The following is a 21384-nucleotide window of genomic DNA, read 5'->3' on the forward strand; positions in this document are numbered from 1 at the left end:
GTTTGTGCTGCACTCATCACAGTTTCACTACTGCTTAGCAAGTAGTTGGTGAGTGTTTGCTCAAAGTCTGTGTCTTCCTTGCAAACCACAGGCAACCACGGCAAGTTGCTAGTGAGCAAAGCAGATGCAGGGAGGTTTCAGTGCAGCACCATGTACCTCTTTGAGACCAATTTCACCTAGCAACTGCCAGCAACCTCCAGCAACCAGTCACCATGTGGTTTTTTCCCTGGTGACCAGTGGTTGCCAACTGGTCTCTAGGCCTGTGTACATAGCTCATCTGCTGTTTGTATGAGAACTGAAAAGCCTGATGGCTGTGGGTTCAAATGATTTACTGTGGCTCTCCAAGGGTAAGTAGTTTTGCTAACAGTGTGGTTCTTAAAAATGGTCCATGATGAGTTTAATGCATGATTTTTTTTCCCCAGCATGCTGTCTAGTTATTAATATAGCTGGAAATAAACACTCTGCCTCACATGAAGTGACACTTTCTTTTTTATGCGTATTAAGCATTATTTTGAGTTTTTAAAGCAGAAGTAAGGAATTTAAGTGGATGTCAGAATAAAACAGGGAAAACAAACCCACAGCACACTCCAAGACAAAGCAGATTGTGTTGAGTTGGGGACAAACTTCAGATGACATCGTGACTGTCCAGTGAACTGATACATCATGAAGAAGGCTCAGCAGCACCTAGTGCAGTAACAGCATTTAGCAGCATACAGGGAGATAACCTGCATGTTAGGAGATGCAGTTTAGACCTCTCAGTCAGACACCTTTCATTTATTTTTCACTGAACTTGAAGCCGCGACACCTTTGGAAACCCTCAACAAGTAGAGGAATCAGTTAACCAGCCATTTGCATGCTTAACCTCAACACTGATCAAGATTAGAGTCATTAGCAGGCTTCGTAGGGGTGAGATGGTAAACTTATACTCTGCTGCACCACAGCTTCCTTTTGTAACCACTGCACCTAATGGTAGTTAAAAAAAACCCCTCAGCATGCATGATCTCTGCAAATTACCCTTCAGATTCATTTGTTAAATCAAGATGGACAGTTTTACATGAGGTTTGCATGCTGTGCAAATGTAAGATCAGAATATGTCCTGCATGACAAGGTCTCGTTAAAGCTCAAGGATTTTAATCTCATTTGTTTAAGACATTTATCCACAAAGTTCTAAGAAAGGACATTACCCAAGTGGACTGAGTAGACAAGAAGTCTTTGACCGAGCAGAGCTTTCTTCTTTCTAAATGTAGACTTTCTGGATAATAGAGCATTGCCTTTTTATGAAGTCTACTTCTAAAGAAGATTTGGTTATTTGAGTTTGAGTCGGAGGTGAGCTGCATCGGCTCTGCGCGATGTTATACATTATAGATGAGCTTTCTTGTTGAGAATAACGGTGTGTGGTTGTTGCTGTGTTGTGTATCTATATTTGTGTGTTATTTAGAAATAATTTTAGTTTATCATGGCTTTGCAAATAAGTTTCCTCGAGGAATGAATTAACTTTGATTTTTTTTTGTGTGTTCATTAAGTGTGTTTGGTAGAAACACGACAGAATAGTGACGGTACTGCGGTTTTGTGGAGTGTGTGTCATTGATTGTCTGTGAATGATTTGTGTTGTCTGCGTGTGTTAGACGCTGCCTTTTGAGGCCTAGAAAAACTAATTACTGATTTACAGTAATGTTCGATGTGTGTGTGTGGCTATGTATTCACATACCATACTGCCCACAGGACAATGATGATAGACTCTTTGTGTGTATGTTTGTGTGTGTGTGGCTGTTTGCTGCGCTGCTCACAGCAAATGATAATGAGAAAGTGGTTTTGGATGAGCTGCTGCAATCTATTTAGTTCTTTTGTTGTTAATGCACAACTTTATAATGACATTTTATTCTTTCACAGGCTTGTTTGTGCGGAGGAACTTTAAAAAAACAACATAAATACTGACTTCCAAATAAGGAAATAGACCCTGATTTTACTGCTTTACTCTTCATATGTGTAATGAGAAATTAGACCATCTATTATATGTTCTTTATTTCATCATCCCTGCAGGTAATAGCATGTGAGCAGCAGCTGGACTCCACCTATGATGCCCGTTGTGACGTCTGGTCCCTGGGTATCACTGCTATAGAGCTGGGAGATGGAGACCCACCCCTCTCTGACCTCCACCCAATGAGAGCTCTTTTTAAAATACCCAGGTAAACTTGCCATATTTATTCCATATTCTGCTGTGCTGAATGAATTTGGTTTTTGATTTTAGGTGACAAATCTGAGCTGAAAGATGCAAATAAAAAAAAAATGCTGTGTGCTCTTTGGAAATGAGTTTAATCTTCAAAGAGACTTTGACTTGGTGTAAGTTTTACTGAACTTCAGACTCTGCTTTAGAGGTAGTGACAGTTTGCCTACACATAATTAAGTGCTCATAGACACAATTTCACTTGATTTTATTTGTACTGTGTTTGCTTTTGGATTATGTAATGTGTTTTTACATCTTGGATATCTTGAAAGGTGCTATTATAGATTAGAGCTATTATTATGCTGCTTTTCCATCCCTGGATTTGATACAGCTGATTAATGACTTTGTCAGAGTGATAAAATAATGAGTAGCCTTTTAATTTGACACGGTTGTGAATAAATTTTTTAAATTTAACTCTAAAACACTTACATTTGGTGACTTTTTAATAACAGCTTATGGACTGAAAAGCATAGCTCCTTTTGAAAATGCAAATACAGGCATGTATTAAGACTTGGGGCAGGGAGAGGGGGGTTTGGGGCGGGGCGAGGGGGGTTTGGGGGGGTGTCCTTCTGCTGCTCTTTTCACCTCTGGCTTTCCATGTATATATGCATGTATTGATATGGAGGTCCCATAACTTATAACCATACTGTTTTGTCTATAGTGGTCCTAACTATACTTGCAATTTATTCATCTGTTTTCCTCACCAGGGTTATTATAGTTAACTAGAACCAAACAACATGTGAAAAAATCTTTTTAGATAACTGAAATAAAAATAAAAAACTAGGCTTTTGGTCAAATTTGTCAGCATAGCTTACCTGACGAAGCTTTGGTGCAGATATTTATTGAGGCCGTTGACGTGAACCACCCTCACAGAGTGGTAAAGCTGGAACCATGCATGCAAACAGCCATTGTCTTAAAGATACAGTACAGCTCACCCCAGGCAGAAGTAAAACAAGATGATATTTTTTTCACTGCACTGATGCAGACCATCACACAAGAGTGGGCATGTTTTCATTATCTGGCTCCTCAGCTTCTAAAGACAGCGTAATGTATAGTGCTTGCACTACAGTACAGAAAAGTCCTCTCCTGCTTCCAACATAGTGATTTGTGTCTCTATACAGACTGTCACCACACTAAGTACAGTCTTTTCAGTTCAAATGGCTTTTTTCTGCTTGCAGGGGTTTATCCATAAGATACCACCCCCCCCCCCCCGGCACTCATCCCATTCATCCTGTTGGGGGGAGGGGGGCTGTGGGCATAGCCCCACTTTCTCTTTGTTTGTACTGTGAGCTGAATTTCTAATTGTTTATCTCCACCTGATTTCAGTGTGAGAGCACTTACTGTCACAGCACAGCTCTGTCCATCACTGCCGTAAAACATACACACACGCACACACACACCTACGCACACAGACTGCTGCTGTGTCACGGCTGTCCTGTGTGTTTGCTCTGGGGGTCGTGCTCCGCCGGAGCCATCATACAGCTTTCTCACAATCTATGTGACTGCTGCAGCCAGAGCTTCAGGCTCTCTCTTCACACTCCTCACTTCCCTCCTCTCACTACTCTGGTTTCATTCGTCAAGCAGTCTTGGAAAAAGCCACACTGAGGGCATCAGTTGAGCCACTCTCTGTTATATAGTATACATTTGCCAAAATAAAAACAGCAGATCATCAAAACGATTCCTCATTTTCATATGATCCCTTTAATGCTTATTTTTAATAAGTATTGCATTCTTTAATTTTCAGTACATTTTGACCTAAAATTTGCTGGACACAGGAGTTTGACACATTACAACAGAAACATATACTATATAGTATATGTTTACCTTTACAGTTTCCCTATAGAGGTTTCATAAGAGTTGTCCGCCATATTAGATGTTATGCTACCACTGGACATGAGGGGAAAAAATGTACATTCCCCGTTGGTTGACGAGTGGTTCCTGGAGATTTTTGGCTGTTGCAACACGCAACTGATTTCAGAGGGCGCTACATCAAAAACCTCCTTGTGATCACTCTGGTTGCTGCGATTGCCTGTAGTTTGTAGGGGAGATGCTGACTTGTCTGCAAACTCTTGCTAACGACTAACCTTGAAGAAGTGTGATGCAAACCATAAATGGAGAATGTTCGCCTTCAAAGTAAAAGCTGTGGCTCAGTGCTGCAGCCAACACATTTCAAAAGGCACCTCTGACTCTAGAGTGCTTTGGTATACAGAGAAGCTCATGGTTGACTCAGTAACTGCAAGATGCAAAATAAGCCCCTCCACCACTGTATTTGACAGTTGATCCAAATGTGCTGTTGTGCATTATGGCCAAACATTTTCACTTTAATCTTCTAGCTCTCAGGATTTTTGCAGTTTCTCTGAGCATTGCACGGTCTGACCTTGGGGAAAATTTGCTAGGATGCTCATTCTTAGGGAGATTGTGTTGCATTGATGAACACCAGCAATTGTTTCTTGTTGCTGATGCCTTTCCTCTTTTGCATTGTGTTAACACACATATGAATGCTCCAGACCAGGAAGCTGCCAAAAAATAGAGAGGGTGTCTGTTTCCTGAATCCAAACTGGGAGCTGGTTCCACAGAAGAGGGGCCTGAAAGCTGAAGGTGCTGCCTCCCATTCTACTCTTAAGTATCCCAGCAGTCTGAGAGCAAAGTGCTCTCTTGGGGTGATATTGAGGTCTTTAAGATAAGATGGGGCCTGATTATTCAAGGCCTTGTATGTGAGAAGGATTTTGAGTGCTTTTGATTAGTAGCACCTGGCTGCTACTTAAATTCTTAATTCCTGTGAAAGCAGTAAGGGTGTTGTTTGTTTTTCATGCGCTGCTTCTGCATTTTGGTTTCAGTTTTTGCTACATAAATAATGGTGTAAATTGTGTAATATGGCATGTGCTGCTATTCATCTCAGGTTGTATTTACCTAACTTTAAGACCTGCTAGGGACCAGATTATGTTTATTATGTCCTAATGATGTACCTGATGGTGTACTTTTTTAAAAATATGACTGTGCATCAGTCCACAAGGTTTGAAATGATATCTCACCTCTGGAGTGGGTAAAAGATTTAAAGTGTCACTGTAATTATGCTCAAGTATTAATAGTTAAGCTTTCATTTTCATTATGTGTAATAGAAGATTTGAACTTGTGTCCGGTACTTTGCAAAGTGAACTTTTGGCAAGAGAAACTGAACAAATTGCTTCAGCAAACCGGGCATTAAACAAGAAATTATAATTAAAATATGTCCAAATCCTTGTAGCCCTTATAGTGGTTTATTATTCAGGTAACCCAGTGTAACGCCTCATCTCCACAGGACCCAGTTTGTCTTCCGGATAAGAAAAACACTTTAATGGTCACAGTATTAGGCAAACAGACTGCAAATAAATGTCTGATGCATTTCCTGTCTATATTGGTTGTGTTGTGTGATAAAAAGGAGACGAATGTCCTCTCATTAGACCAATTTATTGCTGTCAGAGCCAACGTGCAAAAGGCCCCGATGCATTAGCAGAAAGCGTTGACTTCCCTACCGAGTGCCTGGAGCCCTCTTGTAAAGAGGTACTTAAAGCAGAACAGGGAATCCAATTAGCCCAGTTGTTTTTATGCTGTGAGGCCTTGTTAAGTTTAACCCCAAAACAGTGTGTGTGTATGTTTCAGTGGCATTTTTTCAGGGTAAAGCTTTTCAGAAGTTCTGGTTGTGGTGTAGATATTTCCTTGCGCTCTGTAGTTTCCTAAAATCACCTGTATCAATACCATCCAGGTGCACAGCTCTGAGGGTTGGAAGTCAGAGAAACACCTCTGGATGCCCTCAGTGCCGAATTGTTCCAGCCTTTTGTTCTCCATCCTACCTGCGTAAATCCCATCTCATCTTATCTTTCCATTTATCTTTTCCATTTCTTCCTTTAACAGAAACCCACCGCCTACTCTCCACCAGCCGGAGCTCTGGTCAGATGAGTTTAATGACTTCATCTGCAAGTGAGTGTGGCTTCTAGTGTGTTTATCCTTCCTGTGTGAATCATAAATATTTACACTGATAACCAGATGCTTTGAATATAAATCCTTTTTCTACCTCATGCTTCTTCTCCCACCTCAAAGGTGTCTGATCAAGGACTTTGAGCTGAGACCAAATGTGCTAGACCTGCTCCAGCATGTGTTCATCAAACAGACTGTAGGCAGAGAGAAAATCCTGCAGAAACAATTGATTGAGCTCATTGATCTCAACCAGCAAATTGGAGTGATTGAAAAAACAAGGTATTGTCCTCACGGCATTTGTCTGTACGTTTCAGTTCCAGTAGCTTGCTGTGTGAGCTGAATACTCCCACACGGTGAAGTGTTTGATCGATTTTGATACAAACCCCATGCAAAACTTAAAACCTAACACCCTTCCTGTCAGTGGCTGTTATATGCTAGGCTGCAGCTTAGCTTTTGCCGACAGTATAATCCAAATTACCCTCCTTGCTGGATGCTTTACAAGCCCTGTCACCCTCACACAAACAACAGCTCAATCCTGCACCGGCTTCACTTGAGGTGCAGACTGCACAGTATGGGTCGAAATGTTCCCTCGGAAAAAGTGTGTCTCTCCTGTACAGTGATAACATGTCGATCCTGTTTCTGTCATTTAAGCCATCATGGAAAGACAGACAGAGGCACAGACAGTAATGACAGGTAACTATAGAGGATGCTTATGTGACCTTTGTGCCACAGTAGGAGCTTTTCTAGTCCAGTCAAAGCTCTTACAATTTGTAGTTGTAGTTGTGATTGCACATGTATTTGCCATCAACACTATGGGCTGATTTAGACTGTACATAAGCTGCCACCCTTTAACCACGCTGTTGTCACTGTTTGTTCTGTTTTCTGAGTTTTATTTTGATATAAAGAAGTTGTGAAATTTACTGTGAATGAACTACAGGATTTAAATAACTTAAAACTCACTTGTGGTCAGCATTACTATCAGATAAATGATGTTTCAGCAGTGATAAGTTGAGACAGAGTTCAGAATAGGGCTTTTAGGGGGACATTACAACAATGCGATGAGTCTTTGTAATGTTATTTCACAGAAATCTGTGCATGGTCTTATTATTTGTTAATGAAAAACTTCTATTATAGGTCATTCCATATCAAGAGACCAAATTTACAGCCTGATGATCTCTGATTTCCCTGAAAAAGTTCCAGGGTGATGATAAACATCTTAATAGGAAAACTGAAACATTTTCAGATTTCTACTGTTACAGTATCACTTTGCTCATAACTTTTGTGATTATGTCAGGATCATTTTCAAACCTTTTCTGAGCAGCGTTCTCAGAGCTATATCTAGAGAACTACTTAAGCCATGTCATTCAATTTGTTTTACTGCAAATATCTGCTACTGTGACTTCAGGAACATGAAATTTCAAAAGTGTAGCTGAAGTTCAACAGAATTCTAAGAGCTTGAATTTGCTTGAAAATTTGATAGCACGGCCTACACTACCATAACTGAAGACCTGCAAATGGTAAATGAACTGAAACTTTTATAGCACCTTTCTACTCAGTTTGAGCACTCAAAATGTTTCCTACTACAAGTCTCATTCACCTAATCACAAGCATTTGATTGGTAGATGGCCCGCTCCATCACCTGAGCCACAGCTGTCCCTATAGAAAGAACAGTTTCAAAGATAGGGGGGGTTGAAATGTATAACACAGATTCCCACATATGAGGTGTACTCTATATGATGAAATTACTCAAATCAGACAAATGATCTATTCCAAAGAAAATGACATCCTGTAGCTTTTTTTTTTTTTTTTTTTTTTAGTAAGATTTGGTGTCTGGCAGTAATATATCAAACATTTGTGCTGGTGTTCTATCTCACATTCTCAAAATTAATTTTTTGAAAAGTTAATGTTTTTACTTACCAGCAGCATCCACAGCTACACTTTTGAAACTCCATGTTTCTGAAGTCATAGTAACAGATATTTGGCCATAGCTTAAGTCGTCCTCTAGTTATAGGTGTCTGAAACTTGCTCCACACAAATGACTTAAAAATTCCATCATATTTTTTTTTAAAATGAGCAAAGTAATAGCAATAGAAAGCTAAAATCTGGCAGTTTCCCTATTAAAAACTGTGTCATCACCCTGGAATTTATTCGGTGAAATCAGAGATGGTCAGGTTGGAAGCATTTGGTCAGCTCACATAGAATGACCCTTATGCTCAAGCATACAAACTGCCAAATTACAAAACTAGCTGAGCACTGCCAACAATACTTAGTTTTAGGAAACATAAGACAACCATATGATATTCTTAAAAGTCTAATAACAAGGATTATACAATAAAGCTAAAACGCTGTCCAGTAAATTACGTGCAGCTATATTTGCTCTAAATGGATTTCTGATACCTCTTGATAATTCTGGATATATTTTAGTAAGTAAATTGATTTGTGGTAATAAGCAGATGTCATGAAGTTCTGTTGTGATGTCAGTAGGTGTAAATATGTTCCTACAGTGCGTTAATCTTGTGAGATCAGTTTATTCCCTGTTGCAGACAATCTCTCAGAAAATAAAGATGCATTTATTTCAGTGAGAAAAGATGTTTACTGGATATAAGTCACCTTGCTCTGAAGTTTATCCTCCCTCTTGGATTAAAAATATTTACCTCTCTCTATGTTTACTCCTCCTCCAGTAAAAGCTCCGCTGTGTGTGACCATATCTGGCCTCTGCAAAATACTGAGACTGCAAGAAATAAAAGAAACACACAACAACAGAAAAACAAACACAAAAAAAAATTACATTATTACTAGAATTTGCTAAATTTAACATTCATGTTTGTTTCCATGATAATGTATGAAGATGGGACTGAAGAGAGTTTTGATGTGCTTCAGTTTATTTGAGCTTCAGACTTTCCTCACCTCTAAAAACACATTTTTGACCGAACCTTAGGCGGGACAACGTGTGTGAGAACGAAGGGAACCACATCATTACATTATAATTATAATTACATTTAGATTTTTGTCTAGTTGAAGACTTGATTTATTTATGTACGTTGTTTGAAATGAAACAATAATGTGTAAACAACAACATTCACAGTGCTGTGCTCATAGTTTGAGTTTAGAGTCCTTTTACAGTGTTGTTGTGATGAGCAGTGTGTATGTTATATCGTTTGCTCAGTAACAGATGTGGTTGTTGTGTTCCAGGCATGAACGTATTCACACCAAAAAAGGAAGCCACACGATGATGCAGGACGCAGATGAGGTGGATGACCTCGCCACCCTTGAAGTTCTAGATGAGGTAAAAAAAAAAAAAAAACGTTGACGTCCATCAGAATTTGTCTTGCATCCATCAAGGTCTTCAATGTCAACTTAATGATTTATTGGTCCAAAACTGATAAAAGTGTGTATTGTCAACATATAGAAAGTACCATATAAAGACTTAAAATATCACATCTGACCTCTGACCTCTCCTTCAAGGTTAATAGATTAATCTGAAGGTCAAAAAGATAACATTGCTATATAGTGCTATTTAAAACTATGTTTCTTACTGGTGTTGTATTACTGAGCATATAGGCATTTAGGGAACAATATATGGGAATTCTTTCAACCTCTGACCTCTTCTTCAAGGTGAAATAAAGTCAATCTTTCAGAAAATGTTTTTATCTTTAAAACTGCTTAAAATTCTGCTGCCTCTGTTTGTACTGGCAACATTTAGGAAATGATACTGATATACAGGGATTCTAAATATCACATTAGTATGCATCCAAATATCATGTCACATTTGACCTCTGACCTCACTTTTACATTTCACATCTGCCCTTCTTTCAAGTTGACCCCAAGAAGTGTGAGACTTTTAAAGAAAGTATTGCCAAGAGAAAGAATGATCTGCCTAGTTAGTTATGTCCAGTTATTTACAAATCAATATCTATTATTTTTTACCTATGCCTACATAATGTTTGTGTAATCAAAGTAAACATCTGTCAGACTGCCCTTATCTGATTCTTACTGCACTACAAACTTCTTAAAGTACATTTAAAAAGAACAAAGAAAATAAAATGAATATATACAAAATAAAATACTATTCCCTTTAAAGTAAATACTGCCCATAGAGTGAGCTGCCTTGGTGGAGGTCTGCTCTCTCAGAGTGCTTCTTGTTAATGTATGTGTTTTTTCTTGGATTTTTCTTCTATCTATTATCTATTCATTGAGATAAGTTAATAAACTTACGGCACAGTGCTCAGCTCTCTCTCCCTGCTGATGTGAGTCAGTGTTTTACTCTCATCTATATGAAATGAATCCTTCAAATCATACACTATTTATTTAATTACACTTTGGTGTTTAAGTGAATGGATAACACCAAAAATATGATAGATCGGGTATTTTGTTTTTTAACCTTATACATGTGTATTCAAAATATTAATTTCTGTAATTACAGGCCCAAGCCCAAACCACTCCGGCCCATCCAAAATTGGAATCCTGGCACCATGCCGGAATAATTTGAAAATTTTGTTGTTTTTATTTATTCCCCTTGTAGTATGTAACAGTGGCAGCCAGGGAGGTCGGCTAAAATTTTGGTGTATGACATGGCTATTAAGTTATAACCATAAGTTATTAATTTTTAACCATAAGCTGCTTACATGGCCAAAATTAGTTTCAAAGGCCAAAATTAGTTTCAAAGGATTTTTTCTTAGCTGTAACCCAGACAAGAGGAACAGCCGCCAACACGTTCAAACACAAACTACTAAGTAGTCGTTTTAGTGATGAAATGACTCTAGTTCATCAGTCACAATCAGAAATTAATATTGATGTATCGAATGACTGAAGACATCTCAGTTGCCAGCGGATATTTCCACCATCCTTCAAGCCGAAAGGCTCTCCTGTTTTGAGGGAGGTAGTGCAATAAATTAAACTGCTTCAGATTTTTTTGTCTCCTAATATGGTTCATGTTGTTATTAATTTGTTTAGCAAGCATCTCATGCTGGGGTGTTTTCTTTTTGTTTTTTTTCCAGAACACTGTCACAGAGCAGCTTCAGAATCGCTATGGAAGAGATCAGATTTACACATATGTGGGAGACATCCTCATTGCAGTCAATCCTTTCCATAAGATGGAAATATACACAGCTGAGGTCAGTAGAGATAGACCTTTGTTTTACTGGCATCTGTGTGTTCCTTCTGTGCACACACGCTCCTACATTTGGTCAATAATGCAGTAAATGTAGCCCAGCGTAGCTCATTAGTGCCTCTGCAGTTCTTCAGTCTGCTGCATCCCATTTAGCCTCACACAGCGCGCATGCGTGCGCGCACACACACACACATGCACACACACACACACGCACACACACACTTTCACAGATAATGCCGCTGTTTCTCTGCCTCTTCCACACCTCACTGACTGTATTTTCATCACAATCGTCATGTTTTTGCCTCGTTTGTTGATATTTTTCATTCCTCTCCTCAAAGAATGTAACAAACCCACTTTGTAAAATTATTTAGTTTTCTATAAAATTGCATCTGTTTTCTTGTATTCTTTACACTCTTGTGCACACCTCTAATAAGCTTTCATCTTTTTCCTCCCTCTCTTCAAAGTACACTAAGCTGTACATAGGAGCTAAGCGTACAGCTAACCTGCCACACATCTTTGCTGTGGCTGATATTGCCTACCAGTCTATGGTGTCATACAATGCTGATCAGGTAATATGCTCCTCAATTATCACAAGCAACCTAACTTTTTTTTTTTTTTTTACATTGTCCTTTGTGAAGAAAGCTCTTTTGTTTTTTTTTGTTTTTGTTTTTTGTTGTTTGTTTTGTTATGGGGTTGCTAGCATGGTTAGTAAAGTGCATCCACGACTCAATCTGACAAGTACTGGGACGTGATTCAAGGGCTTTTGACTGGATCATCTTTGGACAAAAAGGCTACAGTCATGAGAAAGAAAGTTTTTATAAGATTCTAAAATTCAGTCCTGTGGAAAACTAAGTTACTGGTTCAGTAGCTTGTAGAACCACCTATTTAGCAGCAGTAATTTGAAGTAATGGTTTTCTGTATGATTTTATCCATCTCTCATATTGTTATGGAGGAGTTTTTGGCCCATTATTCAGTGTTGCTTCAGTTCACTGATGTTTGCAGACATTCATTTATGCACAGCTTTTTTAAGGTCCTGTTCCAACTTTACAATCTGGTTGAGCTCTGAGCTTTGACTTCATTATTTTCTCTTTCAGCTATTTTGTTGTAGATTTACTGCTGTGCTTGGGATCATTGTCCTGCATGACCCAGTTTCAGCCAAGCTGTAGCTATCAGACAGATGGACTCACACTCTGGAGTTCATGGTTCATGGTCAACTCAGTGACTGTAAAGTGCCTAAGTCCTGTGCCTGCAAAAAATGCCCAAATCATCACCCCTCCACCACCGTGCTTGGCAGGTGGTTTGAAATGTTTGTGCAGATATGCTGTGTTTGGTTTTCACCAAATGTGGCCCTCAACTTTGGTCTTACCTGTCCAAAGGACATTGTTTTAGAACTTTTGAGGTTTGCTCACCTAAGCTGTGTTGCCATGACTTCCTCCTGGCAACCCTTACAAGCCATACCTGTTCAGTCCTTTTCTAATTGTACTGTCATAAACTTTACAGGCTTTACAGGCTTTAAACAAGAAATACACTCTAAGGTAAGGGTGGGCAATTAATTTTAAAGAGACAAAAGTTATATTGAGCAGAATTGAGTTCAGCTTATTGCTGTGGCTCTCCACAACAGTCAGATTCTCATGTGGGTCCTCGGGGAAATGAATTGCCCACCCCAACCTCAGAGTGTCTTTTAGTTCAGCTGAATGCTGAATGAATGAGGGCAGGAGTTTACTGTGATTTTACCTGCATGGTCATGCAGCTTTATCAGTAACAAGGTTGCCCAGCCCTCAAGAACACCCTGCTTTATTAACTATTAATGCTAAATGTAACCTTAATATATTTATTGCACATTATATTACATTAAATAGGACTTGAAACTAGCAAGAATAAGATCTATTAGGAAGGTGTTCACTGAGGGCATAAATCAAGTGATTAGAAGGTTCATTTTTTTCACAGATTTTAACACAATCACACACCCGGAGGCTTGAGGTCCCTCTTTTATATACAGTCTGACTGCAAAAAGCAAATAAACAAAAAAACAAAAACGAAAAGAAAAGAAAAACAGAACGCTTAGATGTCTGCTAATTTTTCAGCATCATGGATTGAAGGTCAGCTTCAGTGACTTTGTTGCCTGTTATTTTCATCATAGTCCAGATTTTGGTTCTTTTCTACATTTGCATTTCCTTTAAAAAACTGCAGTATGTTGATTTCTGACCTTTGTCTGTGTTCACTGACATATTTCAGTGACAATAGTGGTAAATTTGTTAGTAAGGTTATTGGTAATATTCATATATTAGCATCAAAGCCTTTATTGTTAGGAGTCAGAGTGCATATATAATTAAATGTGACTCAAGTGACTTCTTGTGTGCAGTGTGTTGTGATCAGTGGTGAAAGTGGAGCAGGGAAAACAGAGAGTGCTCATCTGCTGGTGCAGCAGCTAACAGTTCTCGGGAAGGTGAGTCACACTATCCGATCAACACAATATTTCATCTGTGTTTCCTTCCTTTATTTTTTCGTGGATGTCCAATATCTTCCAACTGCTAGCATAAAAATATTATCTTAACAGAAAATTGTTGAAACTGTCAGCTGTTCAAAAAATCCAAACGCTGCTTTTCTGACTGACAAAAACATGAGAAAACAAGTCACTTACACAGAAACAGAACTACAAAGTTACAGTTTTAAACTGCGCAGCAACCTCTGCATATCCAACAGATTGTAAATATTCTGCTAACGCAGGTTGAAGATCTTATGATGAGTTTGTTGATGCTGCAGTCGGTGCCAGTCACAATTTGGAATCTAACTGAAAAGAAAATGTCATTTCATTTCCCCTCTTTTGCATTTATATGAGCAGATAATAGAAAATGGCAGTGTCACTTGTCACATTGTCGCAATGTTACTTAAACTATATTGATGTCCCCAATCTAAGCTGGAATTATGTTTTATTTAGGCCAACAATAGGACACTCCAGGAGAAGATCCTGCTGGTCAACAGCCTGGTGGAGGCATTTGGAAATGCCTGCACCGTCATCAATGACAACTCCAGCCGCTTCGGCAAGTACCTGGAGATGAAGTTCACCTGTGGCGGAACAGTGGTCGGAGCACAGATATCCGAGTATCTGCTGGAGAAATCCAGAGTTATCCACCAGGCGATGTAAATTTCACTTCCTCTTTCTTGTCTTTGTCTTGTTTTTGCCTGTTGTCACCCTCATTTGAGAGTGACATTCAAAGAAATTTAAATCATCTCTCTGTTCTCTTCTGAAAGAGCATTGCCGTGAAGGTTATTGTTCTGCCAGCTGGCCACGGATCAGTGCGTAATGGACTGTCTCTTTCTCTTGCTCTCTTTCACCTCTGCTTTTTCATTTGAAACTGGTGGCATTTGCCTTCACCTGCATTTCAGGCAGTTCATCGTTTCCTCTTATCACGCGTCTGGGGAGCAAACCAGGTCAAGTGGAAGGGCTAGCTTGTTTCCTGTTTGATCAAAGATTGTGGTCTTTCACGTGTCCTTTGCGGAACTTCAAAGGCAGACTCAAGTGATGCATCAGAAAACAGACATACACATCAGAGAGAGTTTGATTTGGCTGTAAACCTTATTCAGAGCTTCAGTCTGTTAATGAGTATTGCATTTGGGTTGATAGAAAACAGGGTGAACTCATTTAAGGGTTGCATGTTTTATTGCCTCTCTGCAAGATCATTTTGAATTGCTTCATTATGAGGATAATTTAATTACACACACAGTCCCTGAAATTATTGTTGACACTTTGCAGTGGGATTTAGTGAAAAGCTAGGCTGATAACATCCTGGGACAAATTTAGTTAGCAATTCAGCTAAGATTATCCTGTTTAAACAAACAAGGTTATTTACTAATACATTTGGCAGATTTAGAAGATAAGAAAGATTTTCCTTTACCATATTTATGATTAATATGGATCTAAGCTTACATTTTATTCAAAATAAATGACCAAAGACATTCAGTGTTCATCGTCCATCTACTTTACGCCACACTTCTGTAGTATTACTTCAGAAACTCTTAAAATCTGTTTAACTGGTGTAAATAAGACTCCGTTATCAAGATTTTCAATCTGCAGATTGTCAGTTTATATAAAAAGACAAGAACTTTTCATAACAGCTTTATAACAGTCCCTTTTTCTATCTTTGGAAATTCCCGGAAATTCCACCAGTGAGGATTATCTACCTTCACACATGGACATTTCTCTGTCAGTCCAAACAAACCTGGATGTCTCGAATCTTTGGCGACAGCGTTAACAAAACTCAAATCACTTCATTCTGAGCAAACACACTTTTCAAAATATGAACGTGCAACCATGCATTGAATTAAAGCATGAATGATACTGAAATTAAAGCACGTGGGAATATATTAGTAATCAATGCTTATATTGCATGTTTATTAAGATTCCCCACCTTCTGAGGCTCCAAAGTCAAAGCCCAAGCTTTTTAGCCTTTTAGCTTTTATTCCTCCACTGTATTTCTATGTTTGTGGTACAACAATGTACAGTGACTTAATTAATGAAATATCCATATAAATGCAATTATAATTGCACAAAATATCACTACATTAGTCTAAATGAGAGACAATTAGGACCAATTATTTTGGAATAACAACATATTGTTTGTAACTTTGGCTCTGTACACACACAATGAAGATTCATCAAAAAAAGCAAAGGATTCTGTGACCCTTCATCTTCTGTGGTTTTTCAGCCCTTTTCAGCCGGCCAGTGCATTCATTTTTTTTAACAGTGTACCAGACTGATTATTTGGGCTTTCCTGGGTTTTTGCTATTTCTCTGATAGGTTTATTTTGTTTTGCTAATGATGGCTCAGGTGCATCGGCATCTCTTTGGACCTCATATTGAGAGTTCCAGTGAACACCTACAAATGCAAGTCCAACATTTGGAACTCCAGATCTTTCATCTGCTTATTTGCCATGAAATAATGAGGGAGCATGCCATATCAAAACTGGAGTGGCATTAATCACGTGGCTAACACAATTACATAGCATGTCTCCTTTTTAAGATTTGGGTTTCCAGCACATGTGTGCATTTCCACAGGGGGGAGAGGAATTTCCACATCTTCTACTACATTTATGCTGGTCTGGCTGACAGGAAGAAACTAGCCCACTACAAGCTCTCTGACAGCAAAACGCCTAAGTAGGTTTGACATTCCTACGATTCTCTTAAACACATTTATTTCTTTCTCACGCCGCAAACTCCCGACTTCCTGAAACCCCAGTGGTTCCTTTTTGTTCTGCAGGTATCTGTACCACGAGCACATTAAACTGGGGCCTGACATAGTGAACAACGCCTTCTACAAGGAGCAGTTTGATGCAGTGGAACAGTGTTTCAAAGTCATTGGATTCACCCTGGAGGTATAACCTACTGCATTAATTACTGGGCCACAGGTTTAGCAGCATAACATTGATCCCAACTTTCACGCAGACTTGTTCTCTTGCACCTTCATTAAAGTCACTGCATGTAAAAATAACATGTAAACAACCTTATTAGCTATAGTACTAGTATGGTTGGCATTTGAGAATCAGTGTGCTCAGGCAGCTCCTCTCATCTTGTATATGGATTGCGATGAAACATAAAGCTACAGGCGCACGTAGGCAGTCAGTTCTTGACATTGTGAAGCCTAATGAGGCTCAAAGTACTGATTGCTCTTGGGATCTGCACGTCAATAGTACTTATCTTATAATCACTTGGCGGTGCTATTTTACTATGCGACTTGTCGTGCATGAAATGCGGTACAAGCTGACCCATTTATGTATATGCTACAGGTGAATGAGTTCTTTTTTTTTTTTTAAATCTGTATTTTCAGTAGATTTAAGGATTCAGCAAATAATGCCCTTTTCTGTGTCCATTTAGTTCCCCCACCCAAACAATCTTTGACATCATTTTTGCAGGAGCTGGGCAATGTTTACAGCACCCTGGCTGCCATCCTCAACTCTGGTGACATTGAGTTTTCTCCAGTCGCCTCAGAGCACCAAACAGACAAGAGCAACATATCCAACATCTCTGTCCTGGAGAATGGTGAGAAAAGAAAGCGAGAGAGAGAGGCATGGTGCATTATGACAGAAAACCAAACATGATGAATTTCCTCTGCTACACCCCGTTCCTCTGCTTCCCTCTTTTGCTTGTCATCATTAACTCTGCAGGGGTCTTCATGTTTAGATAAATATAGGAAATAATTTTGGGGAAATCAATTACCCAAGACTGCATTAGTACAGAAAAATCATTAAGAAGCATACATTTGTAATGGTTAGATTTTACAGCGCATGATTTGTATTATATTTTCTAAATTTAGACACCTGTTCTGGATGGTAATTTTCAAAGCAGCATAGATGAGGCTTATTAACTGGATGAATATTCTCTTGCTCATTCAGAAAGAGGACACCTAAAGCTGCATATTGCATAAGATGTGTTGCTTTCACTAACACCATAGATGCTAACTTTTATCCCCTTCTTTATCTCATGTCACCTCAGTGGCATCTCTGCTGCGTATCCGCTCAGACGAGCTCCAGGAAGCCCTGACCTCCCACTGTGTTGTTGCCCGGGGAGAGACAATCGTCAGACCCAACACAGTGGAAAAAGCGGTGGAGGTGAGGGACGCCATGGGTAAAGCTCTCTACAGCCGCCTCTTTAACTGGATTGTCAACCGAATCAACACGCTGCTGCGGCCTGACAGCCAACCAGGGTAAGACCGGGGGCAGAGTATGACGGTGTGTTTGCCTGTCATGAATGAGGTCATCTCAAAAAGTTCTTGCTTTTGGATTAAAATAGATACACCACTAGATTTCATTGCCAAGTCTTTAAAGCTGCAGAATTCACTTTAAAATCTACAGTGAGCATCAGTGGTTCCCAACATGAGGGTTAGGATCCTGTCAATGGGCCACAGGTAAAATAGGAGAAGTTTTGAGACGGTTAGTGAAGTGTCATAAAGTTAAAAATGTGCAATATACAATTAACATTTTTAAATATAATAAGACTATAACATCTGACTAACATCTGCCAACTAATGTCCTCACAGTTAGCTTAAAAAAAAGTGCCAAAAATTGCAGTTCCTCTAACGACCACTTGAGGCTGACTCCTGAAGTGAGTCGTCCCCACAGACTCCCATGTTAAAATGCCCAAATTTAGAGCAGAAATAAACATGTTTGAAGCTTGCTCCAAAAACAGTTTCTAGCTCATATATATTGTAATATGTTACTGCTTTAAGTTCTCCATGAGTAAGAGAGTGAGTGCTTTAAGTGACATTTGGACTCTGTATCATAGTAGTAGTCCGCAAACCAATGGTGGACATCACAGCGGTTGTGCCCATCTTTAGTAAATAGCCTGTTGCCAGTCGAAATGAGCAAGCATTTGGCAACAGTGGGAAGGAAAAACTCCTCTTTAACAGGAAGAAACCTCCAGCAGTACCTGGCTCTGCTGTGACTGGTTGAGGCTGAGGGGAGAGAGACAGGACAAAAGACATGCTGTGGAACAGAGACAGATATTAATAATAATGATTAAAAAATCTAAAGTATGAATGTTTCCAGGAGATCAAAAAGAGCGCAGTGTAAGGACCATAAATGTTGCATTTTCCTAAGAGTCCATAATTGGGATATTTCTGACCAGGCTAGAGGACTGACTAGAGGAGATGGGCTGACAGAACAACATAGCCGTGCATCATACTGGTAACAAGACTTAAAAAGCATTTAAAGATTTAACTCTTTATTCTCATCTTTTCCAGAGAGGATGACAAGGGCCTGAACATCGGCATTTTGGACATCTTTGGTTTTGAAAACTTCAAGAAGAACTCCTTTGAGCAGCTCTGCATCAACATTGCCAACGAGCAGATCCAGTTTTACTTCAACCAGCACATCTTTGCATGGGAACAGGTAAAATTCAGCCCGCAAGCCTCATACCAGCATGCCCCCGAGCCTGTCACTGAAATCAAATAACACTTTCTGAGGGTTTGAATCCCTCCTGGAAAGCTCTCTGCATGCAGTTTTCACCTTGGTTCTAACTCATTTCCATCTAAATTGAGATAACATGTCATCGTTTATCAGTCTGCGCTTTAAAAGAGATGGCAAGGGTAAAGTATGCTGCCGTCTTTATTCACGGCAGAATGAGGTTCCCTGTTCACCCTTTGTGCAGTCTCATGGGAGGGTTTTGCCTTGGGGGGGTGGGGGGGTCACAGAATGGTTTGCTAATGTTAAATGATTTAGAGTCACCCACTGAGAGGTGCTATAAATCATTCCAAACGAGGTCCAATTAGGAGTTGAAGACACTTATTGCTGGACTTAAATTCACTCTTGGGTATTGTTGGAACCAGGCCCAGAAATACATTGTCCTATACAGCCATCATATATATATATATATATATATATATATATTCAGAGCATAAGGGAAATGTACTGTGCTGTGAGATTAATAGCGCTACATAAAAAGGCAGAATTAAAGTATTGCTGTATGGTAAGTCTTATCAGCAGTGCATTAACTCCTCAGCCTTTGTGTTTTCATATATGTTTACACATGTGGGTGCATATTGTCCTAATCTATCCGCGTCCCTGCTGAATTCCTGCCGTACTTCATTTACTTTCAGTGGCACTTCATGCTTGAATAAACAGATTGATTTGATATTGTTTGTTCCCTTTTTGTCCTGCTCTCCATGGAGTAGAAGTCCCTGGTGATGCTGCTGAGTCATACTAGCAGCTCTGAGTCAGCCTGATGTGATCAGGTTTGCTCACTTTGCCCTGCAGACCAGCTTTATCAGAGCCGAGTTAAGAGGAGATAAAACACAACACAACACAACAATATCATCCTGTCCATAAATGGCTGATTTGGGCTGATTTATGTAGGTAAAGTCCCAGTCGCATTTATTTTAAAAGGTCAAGCCTTTCTGAACGCTCAAGCGTGACATTAAAGAAATAAAACAGACAGAGGTTACAAAACTGTACTGCTCTTTAATGGATCTTAAAGTGTATTTGATATTGTGAGACAAGGTTTTATTCATGCAGGAATACCTCTTCAGCAGTTATTAAGGCAGGAGCATTTATTGTGTCTTGGTACCAAGGAGAGCAAAGATGAACCAGACCAGATTGACCAGACATTTGGTCACCCAGACCTGAAGGCTGTCCTATAACAGGGAGTGTTTGTGCTCAACCAGAGACCAGATAGAAAAACCATTTGTTGCTAGGATTTGGAGATTAACCTTGGAATCAATTCGATATTTAGAGTCAAATGGAGAGATCAGCATTCAATGAAAAATCATTCAAACTTAATATTTCTGTAGAAGTTGAAACATTCTTGTTACTTGTCCATAAAAATAAGCTACATGACAGACAAATGGCAAAAAAAAAAAAAATACAAGCTAATAATGGTCATAATTCAATCTAATATGACCTGATATGTTAGGATTAGCTAAAGCAATCCCAAACACAAAGAGAATTTATTTGAACCTTGGTAATAGTATTGATAAATGTTTGCCTTCTCCCAAGAACAATCTTTATTTTTCATGTCAAGTAGATTTCATCAAACTGTTTATGAAAAAAAGGCAACTAAAGGCAAAATGTAGAGTCACAGCAGCTCACCTCATTTTAAACACTTCCACTCTTCCATTCCTGTGCAGGATGAGTACCTGAATGAAGAGGTTGACGCTCGGATGATCGAGTACGAGGACAACCGGCCGCTCCTGGACCTTTTCTTGCAGAAGCCCATGGGCATGCTCTCACTTCTGGATGAAGAGAGTCGATTTCCACAGGCCACTGACCAGACACTCGTAGGTCAGTCGCTCAGATTTCAAGATTGCATTTTTTTCTGTGTTTATTTGCTTTCTACAGCCTGTATTTATTTTCTTTAACTGGGTATTCATACTCTCTCCCTGCCAAAAGGTGGCACAGTTTTTGAGCAATGACAACAGAGTCTTTAATTTGAACCAAGCTCATTTCTAACAGTCACATCTTTTTGGTTATTTCCACTACAAAAGTCCCAGAGAAGATGAACATAACAAAACCACAGATTGATATGGACATTGCCCACAAATATGATAAAACACAGCTGAAGCACATGCTTCTTGAACCATCTGTTGGTGCAATTAACTGCTCAGCAG

The 21384-nt window shown here is 39.3% G+C and overlaps 1 protein-coding gene across 2 annotated transcripts in view; it reads left to right on the top strand.

Annotated features, from left to right (window-relative positions):
• Positions 1-21384, top strand: part of myo3a (myosin IIIA) — a 70870-nt gene that overhangs the window by 23385 nt on the left and 26101 nt on the right. For both annotated transcript variants that reach the window (XM_030756289.1, XM_030756290.1), the window contains exons 7-21: positions 2041-2186; positions 6116-6181; positions 6302-6457; positions 6830-6871; positions 9371-9464; positions 11176-11292; positions 11753-11857; positions 13651-13734; positions 14227-14429; positions 16344-16442; positions 16546-16660; positions 17198-17324; positions 17778-17988; positions 19024-19171; positions 20905-21058. In XM_030756289.1, coding sequence (XP_030612149.1) covers positions 2041-2186; positions 6116-6181; positions 6302-6457; positions 6830-6871; positions 9371-9464; positions 11176-11292; positions 11753-11857; positions 13651-13734; positions 14227-14429; positions 16344-16442; positions 16546-16660; positions 17198-17324; positions 17778-17988; positions 19024-19171; positions 20905-21058 — 1867 coding nt within the window. The remainder of the gene's footprint in view (positions 1-2040; positions 2187-6115; positions 6182-6301; positions 6458-6829; positions 6872-9370; positions 9465-11175; positions 11293-11752; positions 11858-13650; positions 13735-14226; positions 14430-16343; positions 16443-16545; positions 16661-17197; positions 17325-17777; positions 17989-19023; positions 19172-20904; positions 21059-21384) is intronic.

Source organism: Archocentrus centrarchus, chromosome 20, assembly GCF_007364275.1.
Source record: "Archocentrus centrarchus isolate MPI-CPG fArcCen1 chromosome 20, fArcCen1, whole genome shotgun sequence".
NCBI classification, from domain to species: Eukaryota; Metazoa; Chordata; class Actinopteri; order Cichliformes; family Cichlidae; genus Archocentrus; species Archocentrus centrarchus.